The 27,155-nt window shown below is 44.0% G+C and overlaps 1 protein-coding gene across 2 annotated transcripts in view; it reads right to left on the bottom strand.

The window, feature by feature from the left end:
• Nucleotides 1-5,027: 5,027 nt before the first annotated feature.
• The window catches only part of NEK8 (NIMA related kinase 8), a 59,932-nt gene continuing 37,804 nt past the window's right edge, over nt 5,028-27,155 (bottom strand). The window contains exons 10-16 of one of the 2 annotated variants that reach the window (XR_010792544.1): nt 22,291-22,408; nt 20,091-20,241; nt 17,533-17,696; nt 16,571-16,729; nt 9,053-9,211; nt 6,049-6,273; nt 5,028-5,096 (exon numbers count right to left, since the gene is read on the bottom strand). Coding sequence is in view for 1 of the 2 variants with exons in the window: in XM_066599555.1 (XP_066455652.1) it covers nt 6,248-6,273; nt 9,053-9,211; nt 16,571-16,729; nt 17,533-17,696; nt 20,091-20,241; nt 22,291-22,408 (777 nt within the window). In the remaining variant the exon portion in view is untranslated. Of the gene's footprint in view, nt 5,097-5,149; nt 6,274-9,052; nt 9,212-16,570; nt 16,730-17,532; nt 17,697-20,090; nt 20,242-22,290; nt 22,409-27,155 lie in introns of those variants that run through there. The other variant, XM_066599555.1, reaches the window with a different exon arrangement.

Genomic DNA, 27,155 nt, shown 5'->3' with positions numbered 1-27,155 from the left:
TAACACCGCTGGAACATATTTATTCAAAATCCTCTAATAATCTGAGAAAAAAAAAAAAAAAATGTTTTAGATTTGTAGATCAGACACACTTGTTCCGAATGGCCTAAATGAGATATTAGAAAAAATATAAAGTGAAGTTGTCTCTATAATCTATATTTTCATTATCTTTTAAAAATTCAGCATTTATGGTTTAAGTTTTCAAAATCCCGACAATAATATTGATATTAATATTTTATTACGGCAATTGGTGCATTTTTTACAAAAACCCATCTTTTTATACATCCACACCCATTATCTATGAATTTATTGAGGATTACTATTAGAGATGAGCGAACGTGCTCGTTTAGGGCAATTACTAGAATGAGTATCGCTTTTTTCGAGTAACTGCCTACTCGGGCGAAAAGATTCGGGGGCGCTGGGGGGCGGGAGGGGTGAGAGAGAGAGCTCCCACCTGCTATCGCCCCGCTCCACCCCGCCGCCCCCCGAATCTTTTCGCCCGAGAAGGCCGTTACTCGAAAAAGGCGATACTTGTTTGAGTAATTGCCCTAAACGAGCACGTTCGCTCATCTCTAATTACTATCTATCATTAATTGATTTTATCGGAAATAAATATTTTTTAAAATAATATGATTACAATAGAATAATGATGACTTCTATACATTTAGCAGTTTTATTTATATATATAAAATTGATGCTTGATAGAGATGAGCGAGTAGTGCCTTAGCCGAGTATCCTCCCACTTGTCTGTAAAGATTCGGGGGCCGGCGCGGGTGACAGGTGAGTTGCGGCGGTGAGCAGGGGGAGCGAGGGGGGGGGGGAGAGAGAGATCTCCCCTCCGTTCCTCCCCGCTCTCCCCCGCCGCTCCCCGAATCTTTAGAGACGAGCGGGAGGATACTCGGCTAAGGCACTACTCGCTCGAGTGATGTGCCTTAGCGAGTATACTCGCTCATCTCTAATGCTTGATAATTTTAATCTCATTTTATAATCTCATCTAGTTTTAAACTGTTGTTCTGTTAATATCCAATATGATATTGGATGCCTCTTACAAATAGTCCCGAAGAAAGATATTTTCACGTATAGAATATGTAATTCTAATTTATTGAAAGATGAAATATAGTAGAATAGAGTTTTCTCTAGATCTATAAGTAATGTCAATTTTTAATTATATGTTGTAATTTCAAAATAATGAATTCTCTGCAGTCACTCCGGCTCAAACTTTGCATTGACGTCACCTCGCACCATTGTAACGCACATTGACCTCCACTGAGATCTGAAGCTTTATTGATTTGGAACGCACGATACGTTCCAACTGGATTATCACATGACCTACGTCTAAACCCGCCAATAGCACCTCCCCAGAAATGACGTCACGGCAACTGACCCGGTGTCTGACGCGCAACAATTTGAGTGAGTCCATATGTATTTATATGTGTATAGTATGTATGTTTTTTAACTGCCATGCTTGAAAAAGGTTCTTGCTAAAGCCGAAACACGTTGCAATATATATTTCCTATTCCAGTAACTTTTTAGCGATTAAATATGGTTTATTAACCATTCAGCTACTGCGATTTTTTTTTTTAATTCCATTTCACCCCGATCCTTGGATTGCGGAGTCCTTTTTATCCTTTACTTGGTTCTATTGTCTTCTTTTAGCCTACCATACTATGTTACTATGTTGCAACTACTGAAAAGTTCAGTCTAGAAGTATTCTACATAAGAAGTTGAGTAAATGTGTGAATAACCTGGATTATTCATCATGCTCTGATCCGGACAGTCTGTATTATAGTACTGCAGCTCCAATTTTCATAATTGGAAACAGTTAACAAGAGTTTTGTCTCTCCCCCGAACATTTAGCTTAGCTCCTATAATGCAGTGTGACAGTTCTTCCTACATCAGATGACTGTACAGTATTTGTAACACTTCTCAGAAAGCAAATCACTAGAGAAAGTTCTATCTAGGTCTTGATTAAGCAAAGAATGCAGTGAGATTTCAGCACCATTCTGAATGCAGCTCTGGACTATAATGCAGGTTATAACTGCGGATACAAGATAAGTAATGTCATATATGAGCAAGATATGTTTTAATGTAGATTTATTTTATATGTGGACTCTAAAGTGTTGTCTTAGGGTGCTATTAAACGTGCACTAGTGGCTGCCGCTAGCGCATCTGTTTGACTGGTAATTGCCGGGCTGCACTTGTTAGTGTAATAGCTGCAGTGCAAAAATTAGCACTATTGTATGAGCATTAATGGGAAAGTTGAACATATACTTAAAACCTAATACCTTAAATTGGTAATTTAAAAGCATCATTCTGACAATGTCCAATAATAATATAATAAACTATTCTGTACTCACTAGTTCCGAGTCTCTGCAGCTCCAGTGCCAAATCTCCATTCTCCATGGCAGCACTGTTTATAAACTGCAGTCAGCTTGTTTACAGAACATCACAGGCTGCAGCAGCCAATCACAAGAGCTTGGTGGTGGACCGTTGAGCTGAACATGCCAATCACAGACTGACTGGGCAGCTTGTAAAAAGATAAGCGGGTGAATTGAGATCCTGGTGCTGTGAGAACTCAGGATGGTTGAGAAGAAGCTAGTTTATTATTTTTGGGCATGGCCACATGATTAAAGAAGTTTGAGAAGAAAACTTGTTTTGGGAATTGCATACAGTATAACCTTTGACCCTGCTCTGGTGGGCTTTTGCTGCTATAATCACAATGTGCTTCAGGCAATATAACCCAGATTATGGTATCCCTTTACTAAAAAGGTATAATCTTTATGGGTATGCATTAAAATGGTTATTTAAAAACCCAGCATCCTTCACATGCTGCTCTAACATATATTAGCTATATTCCATATTTCCTAGACAGCTAGATATATAAAGGAGAAATCCAATCTATCTATTGCCATTCAGCCTCAAACTCCTGATGATGTGACTCTGGTGGTGAAATATGATAGGGCAGGGCTGTTTGTTGCTTCTTAAATTTCTGTAAGCCCAACAAGGCCTGCTAGTACACAATAATAGATATACAAATTAGGGAGCGCGCAATAACCATGGAGAGGGATAGTAGAAACTGTCAATAATTCTACTTACCGGGTGCCAGGTGGAGCAACAAAAGCTTTTGTGTCCCGCCTGCACCTGGAATCCAAGTTCGCCTTTCAGAGGTTTCTTTAATAGAGGGCCTTCCGTATTATCCAGAAAAACATATAATATATGCATCTGATATTACTTTTCCATGTTATCCTGGAGAGCAGCAGCACAAAAAGTGCCCCAAAGTTCTTACGAACAAATGGGGAAAATAGAATAAGCTAGAAATCACCGATGACTGTTATCAGTGCCGCACGCCGATTTTTGTAGCAGGAGGCGCTGATAGCATTCTTTCAGCTGGTATCCCGCTGGGTCTTCTCAGCGGGATACCAGGTAAAAGCTCCGAGAACAAAGCAGCTGTCAGCGCTCCTGCTGTTTCTCGGAGCTATCAGCTCAGTGGGACACTGCTGATAATTCCGAGAACAAAGTAGCTGCTTGCATATACAAAACAGCTACTTTTCTCAGCGTTAGCAGCAGTGTCCAGCTCTGCCTACATTTAACTCTTTAAGTAGCTAATTAGCTACTTAAGAGTTATGCAAAGATGATCCCTCAAAACTGTCACTCAAACTGTCGTTTGAGCGATTTGTGAGCGATCATCTTTCAGTGTAAATGCACAATGTTGTCCAAAAGATTTTTTAGATTATATAATTTTAAAGTGTTTTGTGAGAATCCAATATTGATCAATTCTGAATATCCAATCCTCAGGAGTGAGCACTGCGGACTTTTCACTGTATACCAGGCACAGCACCATACATTTCGTAGCGGTGGTACTTGGTATAGCAGATCAATCTCATTCACTTGAAATGGGACCAGGCGGCTCACCCGAGCATCACAACCTCTAAATAGCTCATCAGTGAGCTTTCCAAGCATCAGACCCCCACCGACTGAATATGGATTCCCTATCCTACGAATAAGGCCGGGCTCACACCGGTGGCTTTGGATTGCAGATTCTGCAATCGCCATTTGCGGTAAAACGTGGACATTAAAAGACATGCATTTTCACTGTGTTGTTCACACTCGCAGATACGAATTGCGCATTCCGCGAGTGAAAGAAAAATAGCTGCATACTCTACTTTGCCACGGAATCCACACAGATAGCCTCCATTAATGTCAGTAGAGGCCGTCCAACCCGCATCCACTACACAATTAGCATTGTGTAAGGGGTGCGAGTACACGTGTTATCACTAAGCGATGGCGCGGGAAATACAAATAAACAAAAGAAAAAAAACTGTACTGTGCATGACCGCAGGCGAGCTGCCGCAGTCATTCGCAATACACTAATAGCAGGTATGCAGGGTCACCAACCAGGCTCACAGCCGGAATCCGCTGTGGGCCTCCCACGTGTGGAATCTGGTCCACCTGCGTGAGCCTGGCTTACGTCACCAATATTGGATTCCCAGAAAACCCCTTTAAGCATGAGGTTTCAAGTTTTGCTTTAATTTGTCTTGAAACACATTATTTCGTCACCTTCTCACTACGGTCTAGGTTTTACACCTGGGATCTTCCTGATACTTCTGTCCGCCTAGCTGGTATTACCTGTCCTGCTTTTCTGTATCCTCACAATATTCCTGAGTGATATCTTCAGCAAAGCAGCTAACACCAAACTATGACTAGTCCCGGGGCTGCAAACTGTGGATCAGATTGAGAAAATCCAAACTTCTGTGAGCGAGGTGAAGAATAGGTCGCCACATTGTGCCAATGCACAATACTCAAATACCGTGGTTGCAGCTTCTAATAATATGCACTGTGATCAGACACAAAGCTTTGTATGTATTATATAATAGTAACCTATAAAAAAGGTCACATATTTCACGATCTCAGCTGTGATGTGAACAAATCTTACACCCATCATTACAAATGCACACTCATTTTATTCCACTTTGCTGCTCTTCCATTGCCTGGGCGGACACCTGGTCCTCGCTGCATTGGAAGTGGAATGCTGTTTTTCTATGAAATGCTGTATAAAAGCAAAAAGAGCCGCCAGGACTCCAAAGCCAAATCCCAGAAGGCTAAAAAAGAGAAAGGTCAACTAAGTCTGCATAAAATCAATAACCAACTATGATCACAGAATAAACATTTATTTGCTTCATACAATAAATACAAGTATTTACAATAACATAATAGTGCTGATACCAGGACAAAGAAGGGGAATGTACTGTGGAAATTGCATAGCACTTAAGGCCTCATGTCCACGGGCGGGATGGATTCTGCTTGCGAGAGCCCGCAGCGCAATCCGACTCTGCCCGCGGCCAGAAACCCTGCGTACCTGTGCCTGTCTTCTTTTTTCCTGTACTGTGGATGTGTGCGGAAGTGCCAGCCGGCGCACATGCACAGTACAGTTTTTTTTAAACTCCTGCTTCCCGTGGAATCCGTGGCCCATCCGCAATGTCAATTGAAGATGGGCCGTGAATCGGATGGCTTCCATTGACTTCAAGGGAAGCCGTCGGCGCAGAATCTGCACTAAAACGAAGCATGCTGTGATTTGTTTTCCGCATGCGGAATCCAGAAAACATATCTGCATGTGTAAATTGAAGTGCAGATGCCAATGCTTCCCTATGGGCGGCATAAACTGCGGATCTTCCGCAAATTTAATCCGCCTGCGGATATTGGGCCTAAGGGTACAATCTCATGGGGCGGAAATGCTGCGGAATTTCCGCAACAGAAAATTCCGTAGTATATTCACAACTAAAACCATCTTTGCCAATTTTGACTCATGATCAGCTGCACATCCGCAGCCGATTTCGGCAGATATAGCGGTCCCCTCACCACCTAATTCTTTGTGCCATCAGAGCAGCCTTTCACCCATGTACCCCGCGGCCTCTAGTGAGCGCAGTGCCGCTGGTCAGGTGACGTGGAAATATCTTGAGATGATAGATATAGAGAGACAGACAAAGAAGTCCCCTTAGCAAACAAGCTCATAACTGATTACTATTTTATGGACTTCTACAGAAATGTCTTTACCTTACTGAGGCTTACTGTTGGTGCCATAGGGTTTGGCTGAATCTCTTGTAACAAACTGCTCACCACATAAACCGTCAAGATATTTGGCAAGCCGAGAATATAAAGTACTACAAGCGTGTAAGCGGGATGTTTTTGGCAGTGGGCCGTCAGGACTTATGGCTCATGGACAAGTGAACTGATCTCTTTTGACGTTCTTCTCTCACACAGAGACATCTTCAATGCCGGCTGTAAGTGTAATAGAAACAAGTGGTTAGTTCACGAGTACACATGGAGGAGATATATCCCTCTGCGACCTAAGTAATGGTACACTGGCGTCGCTAACAAGTAGACTGAAAGGTTGATGATTCCCCGTATCGACCCTGTGTCTCTGCAAGTGATAAACCGGCGCTGATTCTTTCCGAGATGGATTATTTAAAGACTTGACTTCTAAGCAGAGTAGAATGAAGAAATTATCCTCGTATACAAGTTTATTATTATACAACTACCCTAGAACAATATAATGAAAGCAGAAACTTGTGCATTTACTTCATATGTTATACTTGTATTACCTCACTTAAAAAGGTTGTTTTTAGAAACTAGGTCAAACGTGGAAATATAAATCTCCTGCTATGGGGGTTAGTCTATTAGGACAGATCCTGTCTATATACCCTATATAGGTATATGGATATGAAGAGAGGGGTTCTTGCTCAGCATCATCTACTAATTAGTAGAGATGAGAGAGCCTACTCGGTAAGGCAGTTACTCGAGCGAGCATCGCTCTTCTCGAGTAACTGCTTAGTGATCCGAGCAGGCTCGGGTGGGCTGCAGGGGGGAGCGGAGCGGAGCAGGGGGAAGAGAGGGAGAGAACTCTCTCACTCTTCCTCCCGCTCTGTTTCCCCCCGCCCCCCAGAGCCCACCTGAGCCTGCTCGGATCACTAAGCAGTTACTCGAGAAGAGCGATGCTCGCTCGAGTAACTGCCTTACCGAGTAGGCTCGCTCATCTCTACTAATTACCTATAGATTATCAGAATGCAACTATATAGTCTACATAACGTCCACTTAATACTACAGCACGAAAGCAATATTGCTGTTGTAAGACATAAGGGTTTATTAACATGGAAACTTTTCTGTCCTTGATACTTTTGTAAAAAAAAAGGGGGGGGGGGGGGGTTTGGTGGCGGGCATGGCCTGTAGGGGCAGATTTATGTAATTTACTGTATGCCAAAAACTGGTATAATACTAAAAATGTATGCCAGGCTGCACCTGGCGTAGATGCCTGTGCAGGTGCATGGAGGAGCAAATATGCACTTAATACATGAAGAGTCGTGCGCCTCTTCATGCATTAGGAGCACCGTGAGCTGGAGAAAATCATACTAAGACTGGCATTTAAAATACCGGTCTTCATAAATTTCCAATGAGGGTATTCATATGTGCGATTCTTTTCCACAGACCGATGATTCGTGTAAAAAAGAAGAATCGTGGCATGTCCTATTCTGGTGTGATTCTCGGATCACAATCACCCACTCAATGGGTGCAATAAAATATAAAAGAATGCACTCTCATGGCACACACGTGAGGTGCATAAAAAAAAAAAAAAAGACCAATTTTCAATGGGAGTTTTAAATGACATCCATTGGTCCATCGTCTGTTTTTTTTCCACACGTGTCAAATAGACTGTACCCGGATGATACTCGCACATAAAAAGAAAATGATTTCAAATTGCACATATAATGGCAGTAAAAATCGTTCCATTTTTCCCTGACCAAAATCGCACTTCTCTGTGAGAATAAGGGATCTCTCATATAGGCATATACGAGTTATGTCCGAGATGCTCAAGGTGCAACCCGCATGAGACAGCACACCAACACCCTGTCTGTGTGCTATCCACTATCCGCTGGTAGTGGACGTTGCATGCCCGATTCTGTACCGGGATATGAACCAGAATAGGACATGCTGTGAATTTTTTCACAGGGATTATCGGTCCGTGCGGAAAAAAACCCAAAAAACCGCTTGCTATAATGCAGTTGCTCTTCTCGAGTAACTGCATTCTCATCCGAGCAGGCTTGTGGGGGTGGCGGGGGGAGCGGGAGAGATCTCTCTCTCTCTACCCCTGCCACCCCTCCGAGCCTGCTCGGACGAGAATGCAGTTACTCGAGAAGAGCGATGCTCGCTCGAGTAACTGCCTTATCCAAGCGTGCTCGCTCATCTCTAGCTATAATGTTTCTGTGTGCTACCTGTGAAATACATGGATACGATATGGATGGGAAACAGGTCTTAATGAATGGGCACTAAGGCCTAACAGTCAAAGGGGATGCACCCATTTCATAATATTGGTAATTAATAGTAATTACTGACAAGACTGAGGCAAGATGGTCTCTGTGCCTCATACCTCGGTCTGTATAAACCGAATACGGCTTCTATCTTTAAATTCCTTTCTGTACTGAAATACGACCAAGTGAGAAAAAAATGATTTAGCGGTTGATAATTAACCGTGGAAATATGCCAATAAAATCGGATGAAATACAGAAGATTTGGCAGGGCCAGCTAAGGGAACACAACCCTGTTTACACGTTACCTTTGGACATATGTTAAATCAGCATGGCTTGTGAGAATCAATGCACCTTTCAACACTCAAGCAGGGAATATAAATCACAGCGAGAGAGGTCCTTGTTTAAAGAGCCGGGTACAGATCTCTCAGACTCGAATACCCAAAGGTATACGCTTCTACCAGAGGCGAGAGCTCAAATATCTGAAATGTCAGTGTAAAAGCCCTCCATTCTTCACATAGTTTTTGACATCCTCACTTGGACTGTTGCCAGCCATTCTATTCGCGGCCGTCGTCTTACTTACTCAGAGAATGGCAGCGGATTATGATTACAGTTTTTCAGGAAGAAGCCATATATAATGGTTTTCAGGGCTTATTGCAATCATCGTCACTGACAGGAAGCTTGGCATAGCTCGGATGTCCCTGCAGGACCCAGCTCATGCATACTGATACCAGCTTAAACACTTGTGGCATACTTACGTTTTACAGCTAAAAGAGTGTTGCCATGGCAACAGGCCACCGATGTCACCGTGTAAGGGTGACTCTCGTCAAGTTGGACCATTTTGGGGATCCCGATTCCCTCATCTCTGCGTCCTAATCGTCCTCTAGCGCCCTTTCCCCAAGTGAAGACTTGGCCATCTGCAAAGAAAACATCTGCTCTTGTTATTCAGGGATTATGGTGCAGTCATACAATGTATATTGATTCTGCAACTCCTAGTTTGCCCCCATGAAGAAGGCTGGGAATGTACAGGACAGTGTGATGCAACAACTATTAACCCCTTAAAGGGGTTGTCCCGAGGCAGCAAGTGGGTCTATACACTTCTGCATGGCCATAATAATGCACTTTGTAATGTACATTGTGCATTAATTATGAGCCATACAGAAGTTATAAAAAGTTTTATACTTACCTGCTCCGTTGCTGGCGTCCTCGTCTCCATGGTGCCGACTAATTTTCGCCCTCCGATGGCCAAATTAGCCGCGCTTGCGCAGTCCGGGTCTTCTTCTTTTCTGAATGGGGCTCCGTGTAGCTCCGCCCCGTCACGTGCCGATTCCAGCCAATCAGGAGGCTGGAATCGGCAATGGACCGCACAGAAGCCCTGCGGTCCATGAAGACAGAGGATCCCGGCGGCCATCTTCAGCAGGTGAGTATGAAGACGCCGGACCGCCGGGATTCAGGTAAGCGCTGTGCGGGTGGTTTTTTTAACCCCTGCATCGGGGTTGTCTCGCGCCGAACGGGGGGGGGGTTTAAAAAAAAAAAAACCATTTTCGGCGCGGGACATCTCCTTTAAGGACTTATTTTTTCCATTTTTTATATTTTTTCCTCCCCATTTCAAAAAAAAACAAAAAACAAAATCATAACTTTTCTTTATCCATCAACGTAGATGTCTGATGGCTTTTTTTTTTTTTTTTTAGGGACGAGTCGTATTTCTCAATGGTACTATTTAATGTAACATAAAATGTACTGATAAACTTTTAAAAAATGTCTAAAAAAAAACAAAAAAAAAAAAAGATACTCTGCCATCTTTCGTTGGGTCTGTTTTTTACGGTGTACATACGGCGTCAAAAATAATGTGAACATTTAATCTGTGGGTCAGTATGATTACTAGGATAGCAAATTTATAAACATTTTCTTTTTGCTGTAATACTATTAAAAACAAGAATAAAAACAGAACATTTTCAGGGTGAAAAAAAATTATTATTGGCCGCCATCCTCTGCCCACTATAATTGTTATTACTTTTCTGTTGACCTAGTTGTGTGTGGGCTTGTTTTCTGTCGGAGCTTCTATTGGTACTGCTTTGGAATACATGCAACTTTTTGATTGCTTCCTATAAAAAAAAATTTTGGAGAAAAATACCAAAATAAGAGCGACTCTGGCATTGTATAATCTTTTTGTTTTGACGATGATCACTGTGTGGGGCAAACACTTTTGTTACTTTAATAGATCGAACTTTTACAAATGCAGCGACACCAAATATGTTTTTGTTTTGATTTTTTTTATTATAAATATGGGAGAAGGAGGGGGGGGGGTAAAAATACTTCCTTTTATTTTTTTTTTTAATGATTCATAAAGTTTAGGTTTTTTTTTAACTTGCGATGGTTTGATCGCACGTACAGTATAATGTAGTAACCTAGTATTACATTATAATGCGGTCTGACAGGCATTCTACCAAGCCACAGGCGCAAGCATTCTACCAAGCTACAGGTTGGCATGGCAACCTAACGGCACGTCGCAATCACATTGCGGGGGGACCTCAAAACTACAATCAGGGAATATAACTTTTAAAGGGTCAACAGCCTCTACCAGTGCTCACGTTGACTGCAGCTGTCCCCAGTGTGCGCACACAGTGTGACTGTTTTCAGAAGGCTCTGTCCTTGCTCTCCCATAGAGATGAATGGAAGAGCACACACACAGAGCTAGCTGGAAAAAGTTACATGCTGTGTGCGCATCACAGGGACACAGCAGGAACAGGGCACCCAGTAAATACGAAACACATAGTTTATGGGGCTCAAAGGAGATGACAGGTTCTCTTTAAAGGTCAATCAATGACAGTGAGAAACACAATGAACAACTATTTTGGATACTCTATGTGGTTTCATAATTATTCATACCATCATAAAAACACAGAACAGAGAACACAACAGCAGAAAGGGTGTTCTTTAAATGGTCACTATCTTTTCAATTAGGATGTGCTTTATGTGATAGCCAATGTAATGACTACCGTAGCAAAGGTGCAAATCGCTTTATGTAAAATGACAGTTTTGTGCTGAAAAATCACTCTAAATTGCTTGCTGGCCACTGGGGGGTCTCGTTTGCTTCAGTCATACTACTTACTGTATTAGTGAGTGATTTACTGTTGGACAACTACTAAAATCACACCTGTACTTTTTGTACACTGCCCTCTATATTGATGTTATTTCTCTGTGGGTGCCACACAGTTAGGCAACAGAATCTCCTGTCTTCAACACGCACAGTGTATAGAAGATATCACAGCAGCAGTCTCCTCCCACCAGTTCAGAGAAGACTGAAAATAAGAGATGCAGCCTACATAAGGAAAAACTAGTGAAACATGCAGGATACAAGTCCTACAATGGCTAGAACTCATGAAAACGCACATGGTAGTTTATTCTGATAAGTAACCTGAAAAGTTAGGTATGCTTTAAATTAGGGCATGTGTACAATTAATTACCTATTAATCCTAAACTTGCAATTACAATGTTGTAATGGAACAGGCTCCTAAAAAGCTAATTAGTAGTCTGCAAAATAGCTTGCGACATTCACATTCAGTAGTTAGTTTTTATGCTGGCTTCTCGTTCCATGCAAACGCTCGCTGCTCAGCGCTTCACATAAAAGATGAAGCATTGAGTAAGAAGCCAAAGAGAAGCCCATGATCCAGCAGCCTATGTAAACGCTCTGCACAAGCGCAAACAACCTTGGCAGTGACGTCAGCCCCCATGCAGTCGTTTACCCAACTGTCGTCCCATGGAAAAGGGCCATAAGGAATTGCATTTCACGCTTCAAGGAGAAGACACATTTGTGTTTTCTTTGTGCATCTGCATTGTCCTCATGGCACCAGCAATCTCTGCATATTCCAGGCCCCATCCTAAGTGGCCCCAGTCGCTTCATCTGATTTCAGTGAAAACAAGAGAACATGTAGTACAAAGCTGCTTGTACTCAGATATGATATATTAGATAAAGGGGTTGTGTGTGCAATTAAATATAATTCACTCTATTAAAAAACACAAAACATACGTTTAATTGAAAACAAAAATGTTTAAATGCTCCTGGGAGTAGATATTACTGTTATATAAAACGGTTATGGCACCCCCTGGTGTTCTTTTGATTACCTCTAAGGATATCCACCTAATATGTCCAGTGCTGGAGGTCACACATGCTCAGTAGGTTGGTCCCGCCACATGGATCATCTTGTACATAGGTGGCAGAGTGATTGCTGCTATTGTACAGGCCAGACAAAGTGCGCTAAAAGCAGCTTCTTTTCACCAGCACTAGACACAAGGACGATGTTTTTAGAGAATATTAAAGTAACACAAGGGGGCGCTAAAACAAGTATGTAACAGAAACACACCTACACGAGGAGCGGTTTTTATACGATTCCATTTAAAACAATAATTATATTTTGTGTGAACTAACTGAGAAGTGTAATATTTAATTACAGGACAACCCCTTTAATAACCTAAATAATTAAAGGAGCTTTCCAGGGAAATATTATTTGTGACCTAGCCTCAGGATAGGCCACCAATAGTTAATTGACTAAGGTTTGCCGATCAGGACCCCAGCTGATCAGGTGTTGCTTTCAGTGCCACAATACACAGGGGTCGGAGTCGAAGTGGTTAGCTCTGACCCCTGTGTTGTGGCTGGCGCTTGTAATTGCAGGCGCAACTCTCATTTAAAACAATGAGAGTTGCACCAGCAGTAACAAGCAATGGCCACTACACAGGGGTCAGAGCTAACAGCTTCCACTCCAACCCCTGTGTATTGTGGCGCTAACAGCAGGCACCTGATCAGCTGATCGGCCAGGGTACCGAGCAGCAGACCCCAGCCGATCAACTATTGATGGCTATCCTGAGGATAGGTTATCAGTAGTATTTTCCTGGAAACCCTTTTAATTAAGGCTGCAATCAGACGAACGTATAGTGGCTCGGTTTTCACGCTGAGCCGATATACGTTGACCTCGTGTGCAGGGGGGGGGGTGGAGGATGGAAGAGCCAGGAGCAGGAACTGAGCTCCCGTCCCCTCTCTGCTTCCTCTCCGCCCCTCTGCACTATTTGCAATGGGGACAGGTGGGCCAGGGGCGGGGCTAAGTTCCGAGAATTAGCCCCGCCCCGGCCCGCCTCTCCCCATTGCAAATAGTGCACAGGGGCGGAGAGGAGGCAGAGAGGGGGCGGGAGCTCAGTTTCTGCTCCTGGCTCTTCCATCCCCCCCCCCCTGCACACGAGGACAACGTATATCGGCTTGGCGTGAAAACCGAGCCGATATACGTTCGTCTGAATGCAGCCTAAAAGAGAGAATGGACACAAAGAAATCTTATACAAAGATGGTTAGAGCCTGCAAGAGAGGAAGCTGCTCTTACAGGACAGCTCTATATACTAGCTTAATGAGGGGAGGTCCCAGGGGAAGGACACCCCTTTGTAATGTCCATATGCACCAACAGGACATAAGAAGACAATCCCTTTAAACCCTTATAATCAGTATGTATCTTGAATTACCAGCAAGTACAAATCAGTGCATTGCTGTATAGTAATGAACATTACCAGAGGGAGGCGATAAGAACTTACAGAAGCAATCTACTCTACATATTAAATGACTACAGTAGCTATGGCATTGTTGACCTTGAAGAGTCTGACAGATCCAAGAATATTCCAATGACATAATAAGATTATGTAACTGCTTGTGATGATAATGTGTTTGGTCTAATGTTTTCAGGTATGCATTATAATAAATACAAGATGCAGCTTGTAAAAGTACATTCATGGTCTCCCCTTCCAGCTTGATTAAATCTCATTATAGCAACGATCTAGTCAGGAATTTCAGCAGATTGTCATTCACAGCGTCAAGGAGGAACCTTTAATTCTGCTATGAGGATAAATTAGCATTAACGATTCCTGGTTTCTTTTTAGGCTCTTTTCCTCTGGATAAACACAATTAGATTGGTAACAGTGTGGACTTTCTGGAAAGAATATATAAAGTAGGGCCGTCCATGCACATTAGATGTATATCGGTCGAACCCTCCAATTTCAGCGGGGCCAGGGAATCATCTAATGTGTATGGGACCTCCTGACTCTCCCTTCATAGGAGATGTTAGAGGTAAAAAAAAAAAAAGGCAGTGGATTTTAACTGCCTGATCCTATTGTTATTGACAATGTAATGCCGGTTTCACATCTGTGCTGGAACCTCCGGTCGAAGGTTCAGTCGCCGATCCAGCTCAAAATACGGTCCAAAAGCTGGGCATCGAATAGATCCCATTATAGATAATAGGGTTTCTTCTGTGGTGTTCAGTTCTGTCCTGACACACAGCCATTCGACCACGGGAATTCCCCTTTCCAGCTCCCCGAACGCAGCAGGAAATTGGAACCCCAAGTGCAGATGTGAAACCACCCTTAGGCTGGGTTCTCACAGGGCGGATTCTCGGCAGAAATCCCGCGGTTTGGCCGCAGCGAAAAACCGCGAGATTTCCGCCGGGAAAACCCCCGCTGCAAAACCTGCAGAGGCTTTGAAGTGGCCCGGCCGCTAGCTCTTCCGCTGCGGCCGGCGCTACCATAGAGGAGTGCACGGCCGCAGCGGAAAAAAAATGAACATGCTGCGGCTGGCAAATCTCGTCCACATGGCTGGCTCATACCGGGATTAGCGACCGCATGCGGATTTGCCGCGGCGAAATTCCGCACGGAATGTCTGCGGCAAATCCGCCCCATGTCAACCCAGCCTAACCGTTGCCAGAGGGGTCTTGACAGTGGCTTTTTTTTACCTCTTTACGTTCAGAACACATGCTCACTCCATGTACAGAACTGTGCAAAGGTTTTAGGCAGGTGGGGAAAAAATGCTGCGAAGTAAGAACACTTTAAAAAATAGAAATGTTTGATTATTTTTGCCAATTAACAAAATGTAAATTGAATGAACAAAAGAGAAATCTAAATCAAATTAATATTTGGGGTGAGCACCCTTTGTCTTCAGAGCAGCATCAATTCTATATCAATATCAATCAAAATCTATAGGATAGGTGATAAAAGTCTGATCGTTGGGGGTCACCGCTGAGTCCCCCACTGAACTCAAGAACGTGGGTCCCGTTTCCCCACTCTTCTCACTGATAGCCTGCTGTACCCCCGCAGTGATGTGGAGATTCAATGTAAAGGTGGTCGAGCATGTAGTGTGCCGCTCCATTCACCTTCAATAGGACTGCTGAAGGTAGCATAGTGGTTGTACTCGGCTATATCCATCAGCCCCATTGAAATGAATGGAGCGGCACTAAGCATGTTCGACCACCGCCCCATTCATGAGCCTGCAGTGAGAAGAGTGTGAAAACAGGACCCACTTCTTGGGTTCAGTGGGGGTCTCAGTGGTGGGATCCTCACAGATCAGACTTTTATCACCTATCCATTGGATAAGTGATATATGGATTTTCTCAAGATTGACTTTTAAGTGGTTAAAAGCATACTAAATAAACAGCCATATAGAGAACCCTATAAAGGCTGTAATGTAACACGGAGATCTCTTCGCTTGCATACTGTGACTTTGTTCTCTCCTCTACTACAATGGTTGACATGGGAGATTTATTATATAAATTAAGCTCTGCCTTTGGGAAGAATGAAACAGTACCTGCCGGTCCTAAAAATGGTCCCTCTGTGAGAGGACTATATATAACAAGCTAAACCATGTCATGTACTCTGCTCCGGGGTGCAGCTTGACCGAGTATACCAGGAGAAGAGCTGTAGGAATAATTGTCACGGACCCGATAGACAGAGATCTCTAAGACCCTGTTAGCATCTCCTACCAATGACAAATGAAGATAACTGGAATAATGAGAAGAGGTTAGGTATGGGCAGGCATTGTATAATTGGGCTTCCTGATAATTAACATTTATGGCATATATTACTGGCCATAAAGTTGTGACTAATGGAGGGCTGACCACTGGGACTACTGTGTATGCTTGGGTACTCTCCAGTGAACTCATTGCGGAAATAACCCAGTATCCTTGTTTTTATATCTCCCATAATGTGTTCACAGCCGAACTGTTCCTGATCAGACATTTATGGGGTATTAAATTGATATGCAATAAATCTTAATTGTTGGAATACCCGATTAAGAAAGACAAAGTTCAGAAAGTACATCACAAGCACGTGCTGACTCATTAACAAGAAATGTCTGATAATAGAATTTTACAATTTTGCTTTTCACGCATCTGGTTTCCCAATAAAAGACAATATATTCTTGAGGAGGACTGCAGTAAATGTAATGGACATGGCATAGAAACTAATGGGCTCACCTGTACAAACCGCCACAGTGAAGGCATCACCACATGCCACCAGTGTGACCTTTAATCCCTGTGGCGTGCTCACAAGATAGGGCACTCTGCTATGTTGGTAGGTGTTTGTGCCCAACTGGCCATGCTGATTGCTACCAAAGGTGTAACACTGACCCAATGCTGAAAGGCAAAAAAAAAAAGAGATATTCATGAAATTCCTCCATACATCTCACATGTCTCAGTGTAATTGCACATAAGTCAATCAACACACATTAGCATTAGGAAGTCACACTGAAGAAACTTTCCTTCGAGTTTACAAAAGAAGACCAATGTTGGGCATTCAAGTCAATACAAACACTAAATTCCACTGTAAACATGGGTCACTCATTTTTTCTTGACACTCCTTATCCCATATTCAGACAGTCCTACGCAAGTTGCGTCTGTGAAATTCCGGCACAACTCGCATCTGACAACACATAGACACTAGAGATGAGCGAGTATACTCGCTAAGGCGCATTACTCGAGCGAGTAGTGCCTTAGCAGAGTATCTCCCCACTTGTCTCTAAAGATTCGGGGGCCGGCGTGGGTGACAGGTGAGTTGCGGCGGGGAGCGGGCGGGAGAGAGGGAGAGAGAGATCTTCCCTCCGTTCCTCCCCGCTCTCCCCTGCCACTCCCCGCCCCCCGCCGGCTCCCGAATCTTTAGAGACGAGCGGGAAGATACTCCGCTAAGGCACTACTCGCTCGAGTAATGTGTCTTAGCGAGTATATTTGCTCATCTCTAATAGACACACATCCATTTGCTATATTGAATGTCCTATTCTCGTCTATGGAAACAAGCCACACTAGAACATACATTTTTTTCACAGGAACCATATGCATAGCCTCATAGGCTATTATCCAAGCGTCTGCTACCCGTTGAACGCACAGACAGTACATGACCTGACTATTCAGCCGTGTGAATGGGCCCTTAGCGTCTTACTCACCCGTCACAACGGCAGAGTGGGAAGTGCCCACATCAGCATACAGGATGGCTTCTTGGTTCAGAGGTGCCGACTGTACAGGAATGAAGGTGTAAGCCTCTTCCGCTTGATCCTCTTGAGGAGGCTCAGTAACAGATGAGATCTGATCTAAGCCCAGCTTGTTAAATCTGCCAAAACCAAGTATTTCATGTCAATGTCTTGTAACAACCCACAAGTTGCAGAGTCCAATTTGTAAGCAGCCTTTCTGTATCTGCTCTGTGTCCTTCTCTATGTGCCGATCTCCATCCGGCAACAGGTCTCCACTAGAGCATGTTCACATGTCGTGGAAATGCTGTAGACTTTCCACAGTTGCAAACTCCACATTATTTCCGCATCCAATACAGAGTCAAAATGTGAACCACCATTAGTGCAGACTTTGATTTGAAACTTGCTGCGCGTGCACAGAGGATTTCAGGAGATACGGCGCTCCCCCTCACCTCTGAAGTCTCACGCTGTAAGCGCTCCCCAGCACCAGGTGGCCTGTACAAGCGCAGTACCACTGGTCACATGATGCAGAAGTGGCATCACCTGACTAGTGGCGCTGTGCTCACTAAAGGCTGCCGGGTACCAGGTGCCGGGGAGCACTGACAGCGCAAAGACTTTGGACATGAGGGGAGTGCCGTAGTTTCTGAAGTGAGATAATGAGCAGATTTTGACTGTTTTGGATGGGGTAATGTTTTCCACTATGGGGTAAACATGCCCTTGCTCGGCACAGACAAGCATGTCCAGCAGATCTAAACGGCCAACAAACAAGAAATCATGATGCAACTGTTTCTGTGCCTCACCCTTTGTGCACGTCACAACTTTGATCCTTGAGTAATAGGTTTGCTGATTCATATATCATTTGTGAAGGAGTGTATAACCTAACCTTGCTATCCTCTCCCCAATGCCCATCACTAAACAAACATCATCTGTCCAGCATTTGTGAGCAATCGCTGTCCACCTCAATATTCTGCTTCATCCACTTACCTAATCTAGATATACGTCTGATATTCTAACTTGTCCTCCAGTCAGCTGTTGCTATTTAGGACTATTTAGCAAAGAGAAACTTGTTGATCGCCTCCAGCGCACTCCATACCTTCTAGTCACAGCTAGATGTGAACATTAATGGTGGGAATGGCCAGTTGGCGGCACAACAGTTCTTATCGGTCTACGGCAACTTAAAGGGGTTGTCCCGAGGCAGCAAGTGGGTCTATACACTTCTGCATGGCCATAATAATGCACTTTGTAATGTACATTGTGCATTAATTATGAGCCATACAGAAGTTATAAAAAGTTTTATACTTACCTGCTCCGTTGCTGGCGTCCTCGTCTCCATGGTGCCGACTAATTTTCGCCCTCCGATGGCCAAATTAGCCGCGCTTGCGCAGTCCGGGTCTTCTCCTCTTCTCTATGGGGCTCCGTGTAGCTCCGCCCCGTCACGTGCCGATTCCAGCCAATCAGGAGGCTGGAATCGGCAATGGACCGCACAGAAGCCCTGCGGTCCATGAAGACAGAGGATCCCGGCGGCCATCTTCAGCAGGTGAGTATGAAGACGCCGGACCGCCGGGATTCAGGTAAGCGCTGTGCGGGTGGGTTTTTTAACCCCTGCATCGGGGTTGTCTCGCGCCGAACGGGGGGGGGGTGTTTAAAAAAAAAAAAAACCCGTTTCGGCGCGGGACATCTCCTTTAAGTTTGTGTGAACCCAATGATAAGACTAATATTCTTAAATTATGAGAGGGTACTGAAAACAGCAAGCTAAAAAGACCAACTAGCGCTCCAGTGGTATTGATATAAGGGGAGAGGAACTTACTTCGTAGGGGTGTCTAGTCCACGGCACCCCCAAATCCCAATCCCAAAGGCGCGTCAGGAATCCGCGCGGAGACACAACCTGGGAGGCTGGACATGAATGGGGAGGTAGCTAATTAAGCATGGGCGCACACACATATATATATATATATATATATATATATATATATATATATATATAAAAATAATGTGTGTATTTGGATACGTTTTTTATGCTTCACAAAGGCTTAATCTAAAGCCGAAATGCGTTCCAATTGAATAAATACCTGTTTTTGGAAAATTGGAACATCTCCAACCTTGGGTATCATTATACGCCTTCTGGGATTGGGGGGTGCTGTGGACCAGGCACCCCTACGAAGTTCCTCTCCACTTAGATCAATACCACTGGAGCGCTAGGGGGTCTTTTTAGCTGGCTGTTTTCAGTACCCTCTCTCCTTGTACTCTGGTATGCACATACCTAGAGCCACCCCATGACGCTCTCCTGAGGGGATGTCGATTTGACCAGTGCTATTGAAATGTGGACACCTCGCTGGATATCACTATAGGAATACCTAATTGAGCTGACCTGCCAACTGGGACCATTCTTGGCGTACCAGGACCCAGTTGCCTCCGGGTGAGTCTATACCTTATACATTTTTAACACATTCATGAATTTATTTTCTACCATTGGAGCGCTATTGTTCTGAACTTCGTTATTCTTAAATTATGTGACTTTTGGCCTAGGGTTTACTGACCTGTTACTGCCACAGGCCAGGATCTGATTGCCCACTGTGAGAACCATGGAACTGTCAATGCCACATACGACTTTTTGTGGTTCATATTCTTGGGGGATGACTACCTGCTGAGGAGAGTTGTGAGATTCTTGGTTCCCAAGGCCCAGTCGTCCTGTGGTGAGAAGAGGAAGAGCTCTACTGCATCAAATGGTTCTTTTAATTAGGAATCTTTTACATGCATCAAAATCAATCTTCCCTCTGAAACCCAATAGCCTTCCTATATTCATATGTCTAAGGATGCAAATACAAGCTGAGTCTGATGTGCAGCAACTTCATATGCATTAGCAATGCGGCTGCTACTCGCGCACAGATGGCCCCGGCCATGCGGCTGTTAATGCTGCACTGGACCAAGGCGCAGCACCTGAAGGTCTGAACAGAAGCGTTGTAGAAAACAGGCTGTAGTCAGGGTTGAATGCACAGTAACAGCTGCAGTAATGAAGACCAAGCTGAAGGTTATGGCAGGCGGCTGGCAATAATGAAGTCCAGAAGACAGAGGTCAGGGAGCACAGAAGTCAGAATAGTCAAAGTCAGGCAAGGGTCCAAATCAGAACAAACGCAACCAATGACTTTGACAGAAATGGCTGTTGAAGACCAGATACTTAGGCCTCCTCCTTAGGGTGCGGATGCCAAAGATAGCAAGTGCAGAAACAGGATTGGAGGGGAATGAGTAATGGAAGCATACAGTGGCCCCTTAAGAGACTGGGCAGGAGCGCGCACAAGCCCTACAGGCAGAGTTCAAGGAGCAAACAGAGGAGAAGGAAGGAGTAGAAGCATGGCTGCAACCTCCCATGGCTGCAGGAGCAGGTGAGCTGGGATGGATCTGCGCCGTGACACTTTCTATGTTTTGAAGCAATCAATAACTTGTAGGTAAATCAGATGATTGAAATATTAAAAGCTACTTGAAGGATTTGAGGGGTTGATCTTGTGGGATGCAGTTATGAGTTATGATCTTCAATGGCCATGTAAGTGAAGGGTTGAATGCAGCAAGGAAATGTTCAACATTGGGGAGGCCAATGTAGGAAAGCAAGAAGCCACAGGCTCTGAATTAATGTCATATGCAAATTATCCAGTACCAATCAGTAGTAAAATATCATTAAATAAACTATATTTAATAAATTAATGAACTCAAATAGTGAGCAAATGCATAATTAAATACCGTGGGCCGCCACAGGCTACTGCGAAATGTTAATCATGTTTATTTGATGCATGGTAGTATGCGATCCTTAATGTACAATATATTTACCATGACGTCATGCCACTTGAGGGGGCAAGGTTTTGAGACAAAATCAGGTTGCCTTTTTAGGCTCTGTTCAGACCTTGCTATGGCCTCCGTCCAGGGGTCCCATCAGGGTTTCCGTTTAAAATCATGAAGATGGCATTGCTGGATGGAACTTATTGGCCATTATTGAAAACTGCTGAAATGGAGGCCAATAGGTCTCCATTTCAGCAGGTTTCCATCCATTGTTGGCATTTTGTGCTAGAAAGAATAGCATGGTGGTCTGCGCTACTCTTTGTGGTACAAAATGCTGGAAATGAGCTGAAACCTGCTGAAACGGAGACCTATTGGTCAAGAAGTCGGCCCACAAATCAAGTGATAGTCGTAGGTCTGACTTCTTTCACAAAGAAGGGGCTTCCAAATGAGAGACCACCGTCTATGATGTCCATATGTCCAAAGATGATGTATGGACAGTGGTTGTATTTAGAAGAATACCCTTTAATCCAGATAGATACTTGTGCAAACGAAATTTTGAAAACGGAGTCAATTGTGGAAAAACATACTAAAGTACATACTAGTGGTACACTGGGGCACATAGCAATAAAACACCACCCTACAGTGATTTTTGCATGTATTTTTGCAGCTCCGAATAATTTTTCCAGTCGAATCTTCAAGTCTAAGTGTGGGAAAAAGCCCTACTTGTAATGTATATGACAGCAGTAAGAATCGATTCGCATCATTAGACCCCATTACAAAAACTTTTGGTTTCCTGCATGAACCAAACCAAGAGGTTCTTGTTCTATCTGTATAACGGTTACAGTTTTAGCACCGAGTATGGTGGTGGACTGTAGAGCCAAGTACAAGACCCGGATGTAATAACAGTGTCAGATAGTCAATAAGCTATTTACACAGATTTATGTAGACAGAGGTCAGAACAAGCATTACCATTATCCCCGCGGCCCCAGGAAAAAACTTCCTTCTCATTTGAAACAGCAAGAACATGTGAAGCCCCGCAGGAGACGTGAACTATCTCATAACCCAGGAGAGCTTCTACTATCTTGGGCTGTAGAAGAAAGCAGAGGAAGTTGAACATAAGGATCTTATTAAAAAGCCAAAAAAGGCCATTTTACATGGAATGATTAGCGGTCAAAAACATTGTTGTGAATTTGAACAATAGTCCAGTGTAAACACGGCCAGCGATTGAACGATGAGCGAGAATTCATTTGCTTCTCATTCGGCATTCATTTTATGCAAATATAAAAATAACGGTTCGCTCGTCATTGTATGTGAACATCGATTGTTTAGTCGTTCACATTCATTAATACACTGAGTGTGAACGACTAAATGATAACAGAATGATAAGCCATGGAAACCTCGTGATCAGATCGTAGTAGCTTTTGACTGCGGCATCTAAGGCGTTAAGTGGCCAGAACTCCGATCCCAGCCATTATAGTTGGAGTCTAGTTATCAGTCAGAGTTGGCTCCGTAGTTATCGTGTGGGCACAACAGTGGTGTCCTTACAATAATTAGAACATACTAGTACGTCCTACTGTGGTTAGAGCAGGGTTCCCCGACTCCAGTCCTCAGGGACCACCAACAGGTCATGTTTTCAGGATTTCCTCAGTGTTGCACTGGTGATGTAATTATAGTCAGTGCCTCAGACATTGCCACAGGTGTTCTTACCATAGGATATCCTGAAAACATGACCTGTTGGTGGTCCCTGAGGACTGGAGTTGGGGACCCCTGGCTTAGAGGACACCTGTCCTTTCCTAGGAGTCCCATAAACTAAAGTTATGGACTCACAGGGGTCGCGGAGTCCAGAGGTGTGATTTTATACTCCTGTTCCTTCGCTATCCGACTGTGAAGCAAGTGCTCGGTGCATTGAGCAGACTCATTTCTTCACCCCATGTGCACACATCCACTGTTGTTAACGAGAGGACAGTGTGTGCATGTGCACAGAATCAAGAGAGGAGTCCACTCAATGCACCGAGCACTGGCTTTACAAGTGGACAGCGAGGGTATGGGGAAGCAGGGAGGTAAAAAAAAAAAAAAAAGAATCACACCACCGCTATCAGCGGCCCCAGTCCTATGAGCCCATAGCTTTACTTTTAGGGCTCATATGACAAGTCCCCTTTAAAAAACTGCAATTAGGGTATAATATATTCAAATGTGGGATAAGGTTAGGGATCATTATATTGGATGATTAATGATTTCCTTTAGATCTGGGGCCGCCTTCAGACATGTTTCGATCCGTGATACCAAATCCTTCGATTTTTTATACTCTGGCCACTGTTCCCTGTAACGCCTACCGAGGGTTGAGTGAGATAAAAAAGAATAAATAAAAGTAGCACACAGTTAGACAAAGTTTGCATAGTAGTACAAAAACTGCACCTTAAGGTACCTTTACACGGAGCAACTATCATTCAGTCACGCAGAAAGCCCTTGACACGTATGTACGACAGCCATGTCTGTTTTTACACAGAGTGATGATTCTTCATTACTTGTTTGCCGAGAGATCGCTAAAGGGATCTCCATGCAAATTCATTTTTTGCTGAAACCAAACAACTAGCGGCTTACTGCTCCTCACCCTGTTGGTGGCCGTGTTTACACTGATCGACTATCGTCCAAATTTACTCTTTCAATGGATTATTTGATTGATAGTTGTCCTGTATAAAGACACTTTTATGGGTAACAGAAAATGACAACTGTAACATAAGTGGTTGCAGCAAACACTTCAACGCTTCCTTTGCAATATTGTTCACATGCAGAAAACAGTAATACAACGGTCCACATATTGTCAACATACAAGGACAAGAAACAGGCTTACCAGGAGACACCCAGAAGGTTACATTGTGAAGCTTTGGGGGGGGAAACAAGAGAGAGAAGACAAGTGAAGTATTTAGGCCCATGAAGAATGCCAACTAGATCAGAGAGAGCAGTAGGAAGGTTCAGGTGTGCCGATAAGAATAAATGCAACAGGTAATATTTTCTATTTCTTTTGCTTATATGGCAACAACATACTCTGCAGTGCTGTTCAGAGATTGGGGAGAGGGGCTGATGACAATCGGGTTCACAGTCACAAGTAATCACGAAACATACATTGTCCTAAACTTCCTGATAGTAGTTAGGGTGGTTTCCCATCTACGTTGGACCCTCCGGCCGAAGGTTCCGCTGCAAATCCGTCTGGAAATACCGGAAGAAAAAAAGCTGCATGCAGCGCTTTATCTTCCTTCCAAAAGCCAGGCAGCTGGGTGGAAAGCGGGCGGACCCCATTATAGCCAATGGGGTCTGCCTGGCGCGGTTTGGTTCTGTCCAGAGACTGAACCATTTGGCCGTGGGGATTCCCCTTTCCTGCTTCCCTAACGGAGCAGGAGAGCAGAATCCCCAGTGCAGATGTGAAATCAGCCTTGTAGTCACAACCTTTGCCCAGCCGAAAATGGGTAACCTGGAAGAAGAGATTCATCTGTACAGCAAAAGCATGCAAGGTTAACAACATATTTAGTCTGGTGTCACACAGGCCTAAGCGCACTTATGCGTGTATCTGTGCCACATATTTGTGCAATGAGAGTTGTCTATGGGAGCAAAAAAAAAAAAAAGAAAAAAAAGCAACCATGCTCCCATTCATTAGAATGGGCAATCACAATCGCCTGTGTGAATACACCCTTATAGGGAATGTATCACCCATATTTTTCTTAGCAATTAAAACCAGATACAGAAATATATATATTTTTTCTAATCTGTTTTTACTTTCTCCTTGTATATTGATGTATTATATCGTCTGTTCATGACTAAAGTGGCGGCCATTTTGCCTGAGCTGCTAATAGCATTCTGAGAAATGCTTAATAGAAGCCACGTTAATGACAGTAAGTAATAAACAGGACGAAGGGCTTATTGACTTCTATTAGCAACTATAATCTGTGCAGAGGAATTCTGCAGGGAGGGGGAGGAGGTGAGCTGTGACCATCAGCTATTGTGAAGGGTGGATTCTCTTTTATCTATATATAGGTGTCATCTTTCATTGTCATCTTGCCTGTAATAATAAGACGACTGCTGAGAACAGATCTCTGCAGAACAGAAAGTGTCAGTCTATTATGAGGCTCAGTGGTCAGAGTGGAATATAAAGATCATTGAATAGGCTGTGGTTGCTAGGCCTTGTATCCTTAGCAACCATACTGTCAGACAGGTATCAGTTGTCGAGATCAAAAATGAGCCCGTATTGTGCTGCTCCTAAAGATTAACATAGGCGGAAAACCACAAGAGTCCAACCCTTCACCAATAACAATACCCCACCAGGTAGCTGGCCCGGGTACAGGGCACACTACAGGCCAGTTTACAAGTCGTGCTGACTTGTCAGTGAGCCACCGGAGGACTCGGGAGATACACCTCTGTATTGCTGAGTACATGATGCAGGATGCATTGAACTGTAAAGTAAATACCTGCTGATAAATGAAGTGGTGACAGCTCTATTTGCTGTAGATTACCGTGCATTTTAATGGTCTTCTGTTGACTACAAAATGATATGTTGGCATAAAAACTCCATTTCCGTGATGCAACTGTTCACATTTCACTTGCTGATTAACACTCATTCTGTGGCTTTCTGCTCCTCTCCATTCCAGACGTTAAAGGGAACCTGTCATCAGCTCTGCCATCTAAGCTATGCAAGTAATAGTGCTGATATGACCATCTCACTATATACTATTGTTACACGCGTCCCGGTACCTTTACATTTTTTTTTTTAAAGGGGTTGTCCCGCGAAACAAAGTGGGGGTATACACTTCTGTATGGCCATATTAATGCACTTTGTAATATACATCGTGCATTAAATATGAGCCATACAGAAGTTATTCACTTACCTGCTCCGTTGCTAGCGTCCCCGTCTCCATGGTGCCGTCTAATCTTCAGCGTCTAATCGCCCGATTAGACGCGCTTGCGCAGTCCGGTCTTCTCCCTTCTGAATGGGGCCGCTCGTGCCAGAGAGCGGCTCCTCGTAGCTCCGCCCCGTCACGTGTGCCGATTCCAGCCAATCAGGAGGCTGGAATCGGCAATGGACCGCACAGAAGACCTGCGGTCCACCGAGGGTGAAGATCCCGGTGGCCATCTTCACAAGGTAAGTAAGAAGTCACCGGAGTGCGGGGATTCGGGTAAGTACTACCCGGCTATTGAAAAAAAAAAAAAACCCGTTTCGGCGCGGGACAACCCCTTTAAGTTTCCCATGCTCTATTAAAATTAGGCGAAAAGAGGTAAAAGTCAGATTTCCTTGGCACAGCCTCGCACCCCAGTCTTCATGGACAGGCAAATTAATTTTCTCTCCTCAGATGAAATCCTGCGCAGGCGCTACGTCAAAGGATGATTGTGCTTGCGTACTGGCACTCCGTGAATGTGCTGAATGCGCATACGCTTTCTCGGCTATTACTCGCAGGGTCACCTTACATCAGATGCTGTCCGGCCGCTTAAGCATGCGTATTTGGCACATAAAGTGAGCGCAAGTAAATGTAGATGATTGTATGCAAACGCAAGCATGCTTTGATGTAGCCTTGCGCAGGAATAATCAGAGTGATTTGGCAAGCTTATTACAGCGTTTCCCCGAAAATAAGACCCTGTCATATACGTTTTTGCCCCAAAACAGGCACAGAGTCTTATTTTTGGGAAAGGTCTTAATATACTTGCCTAGCAGGCTCAGTCCAGGTCCCTCCTGTTGCTCTACTTAGCTCCCACGCGCTTCCCACAGTCCTCAGCCACTCATACAACATCACTTCCTGGTTACGGCAGTCATAAATCCTGCCTCCAGGAAGCGATGGCTGTGATTGGTT

The sequence above is a fragment of the Eleutherodactylus coqui genome, chromosome 4, assembly GCF_035609145.1.
Source record: "Eleutherodactylus coqui strain aEleCoq1 chromosome 4, aEleCoq1.hap1, whole genome shotgun sequence".
NCBI lineage: Eukaryota > Metazoa > Chordata > Amphibia > Anura > Eleutherodactylidae > Eleutherodactylus > Eleutherodactylus coqui.
The sequence above is the reverse complement of the archived record's forward strand: the minus strand, read 5'-3'. Positions and strand labels throughout refer to the sequence as shown.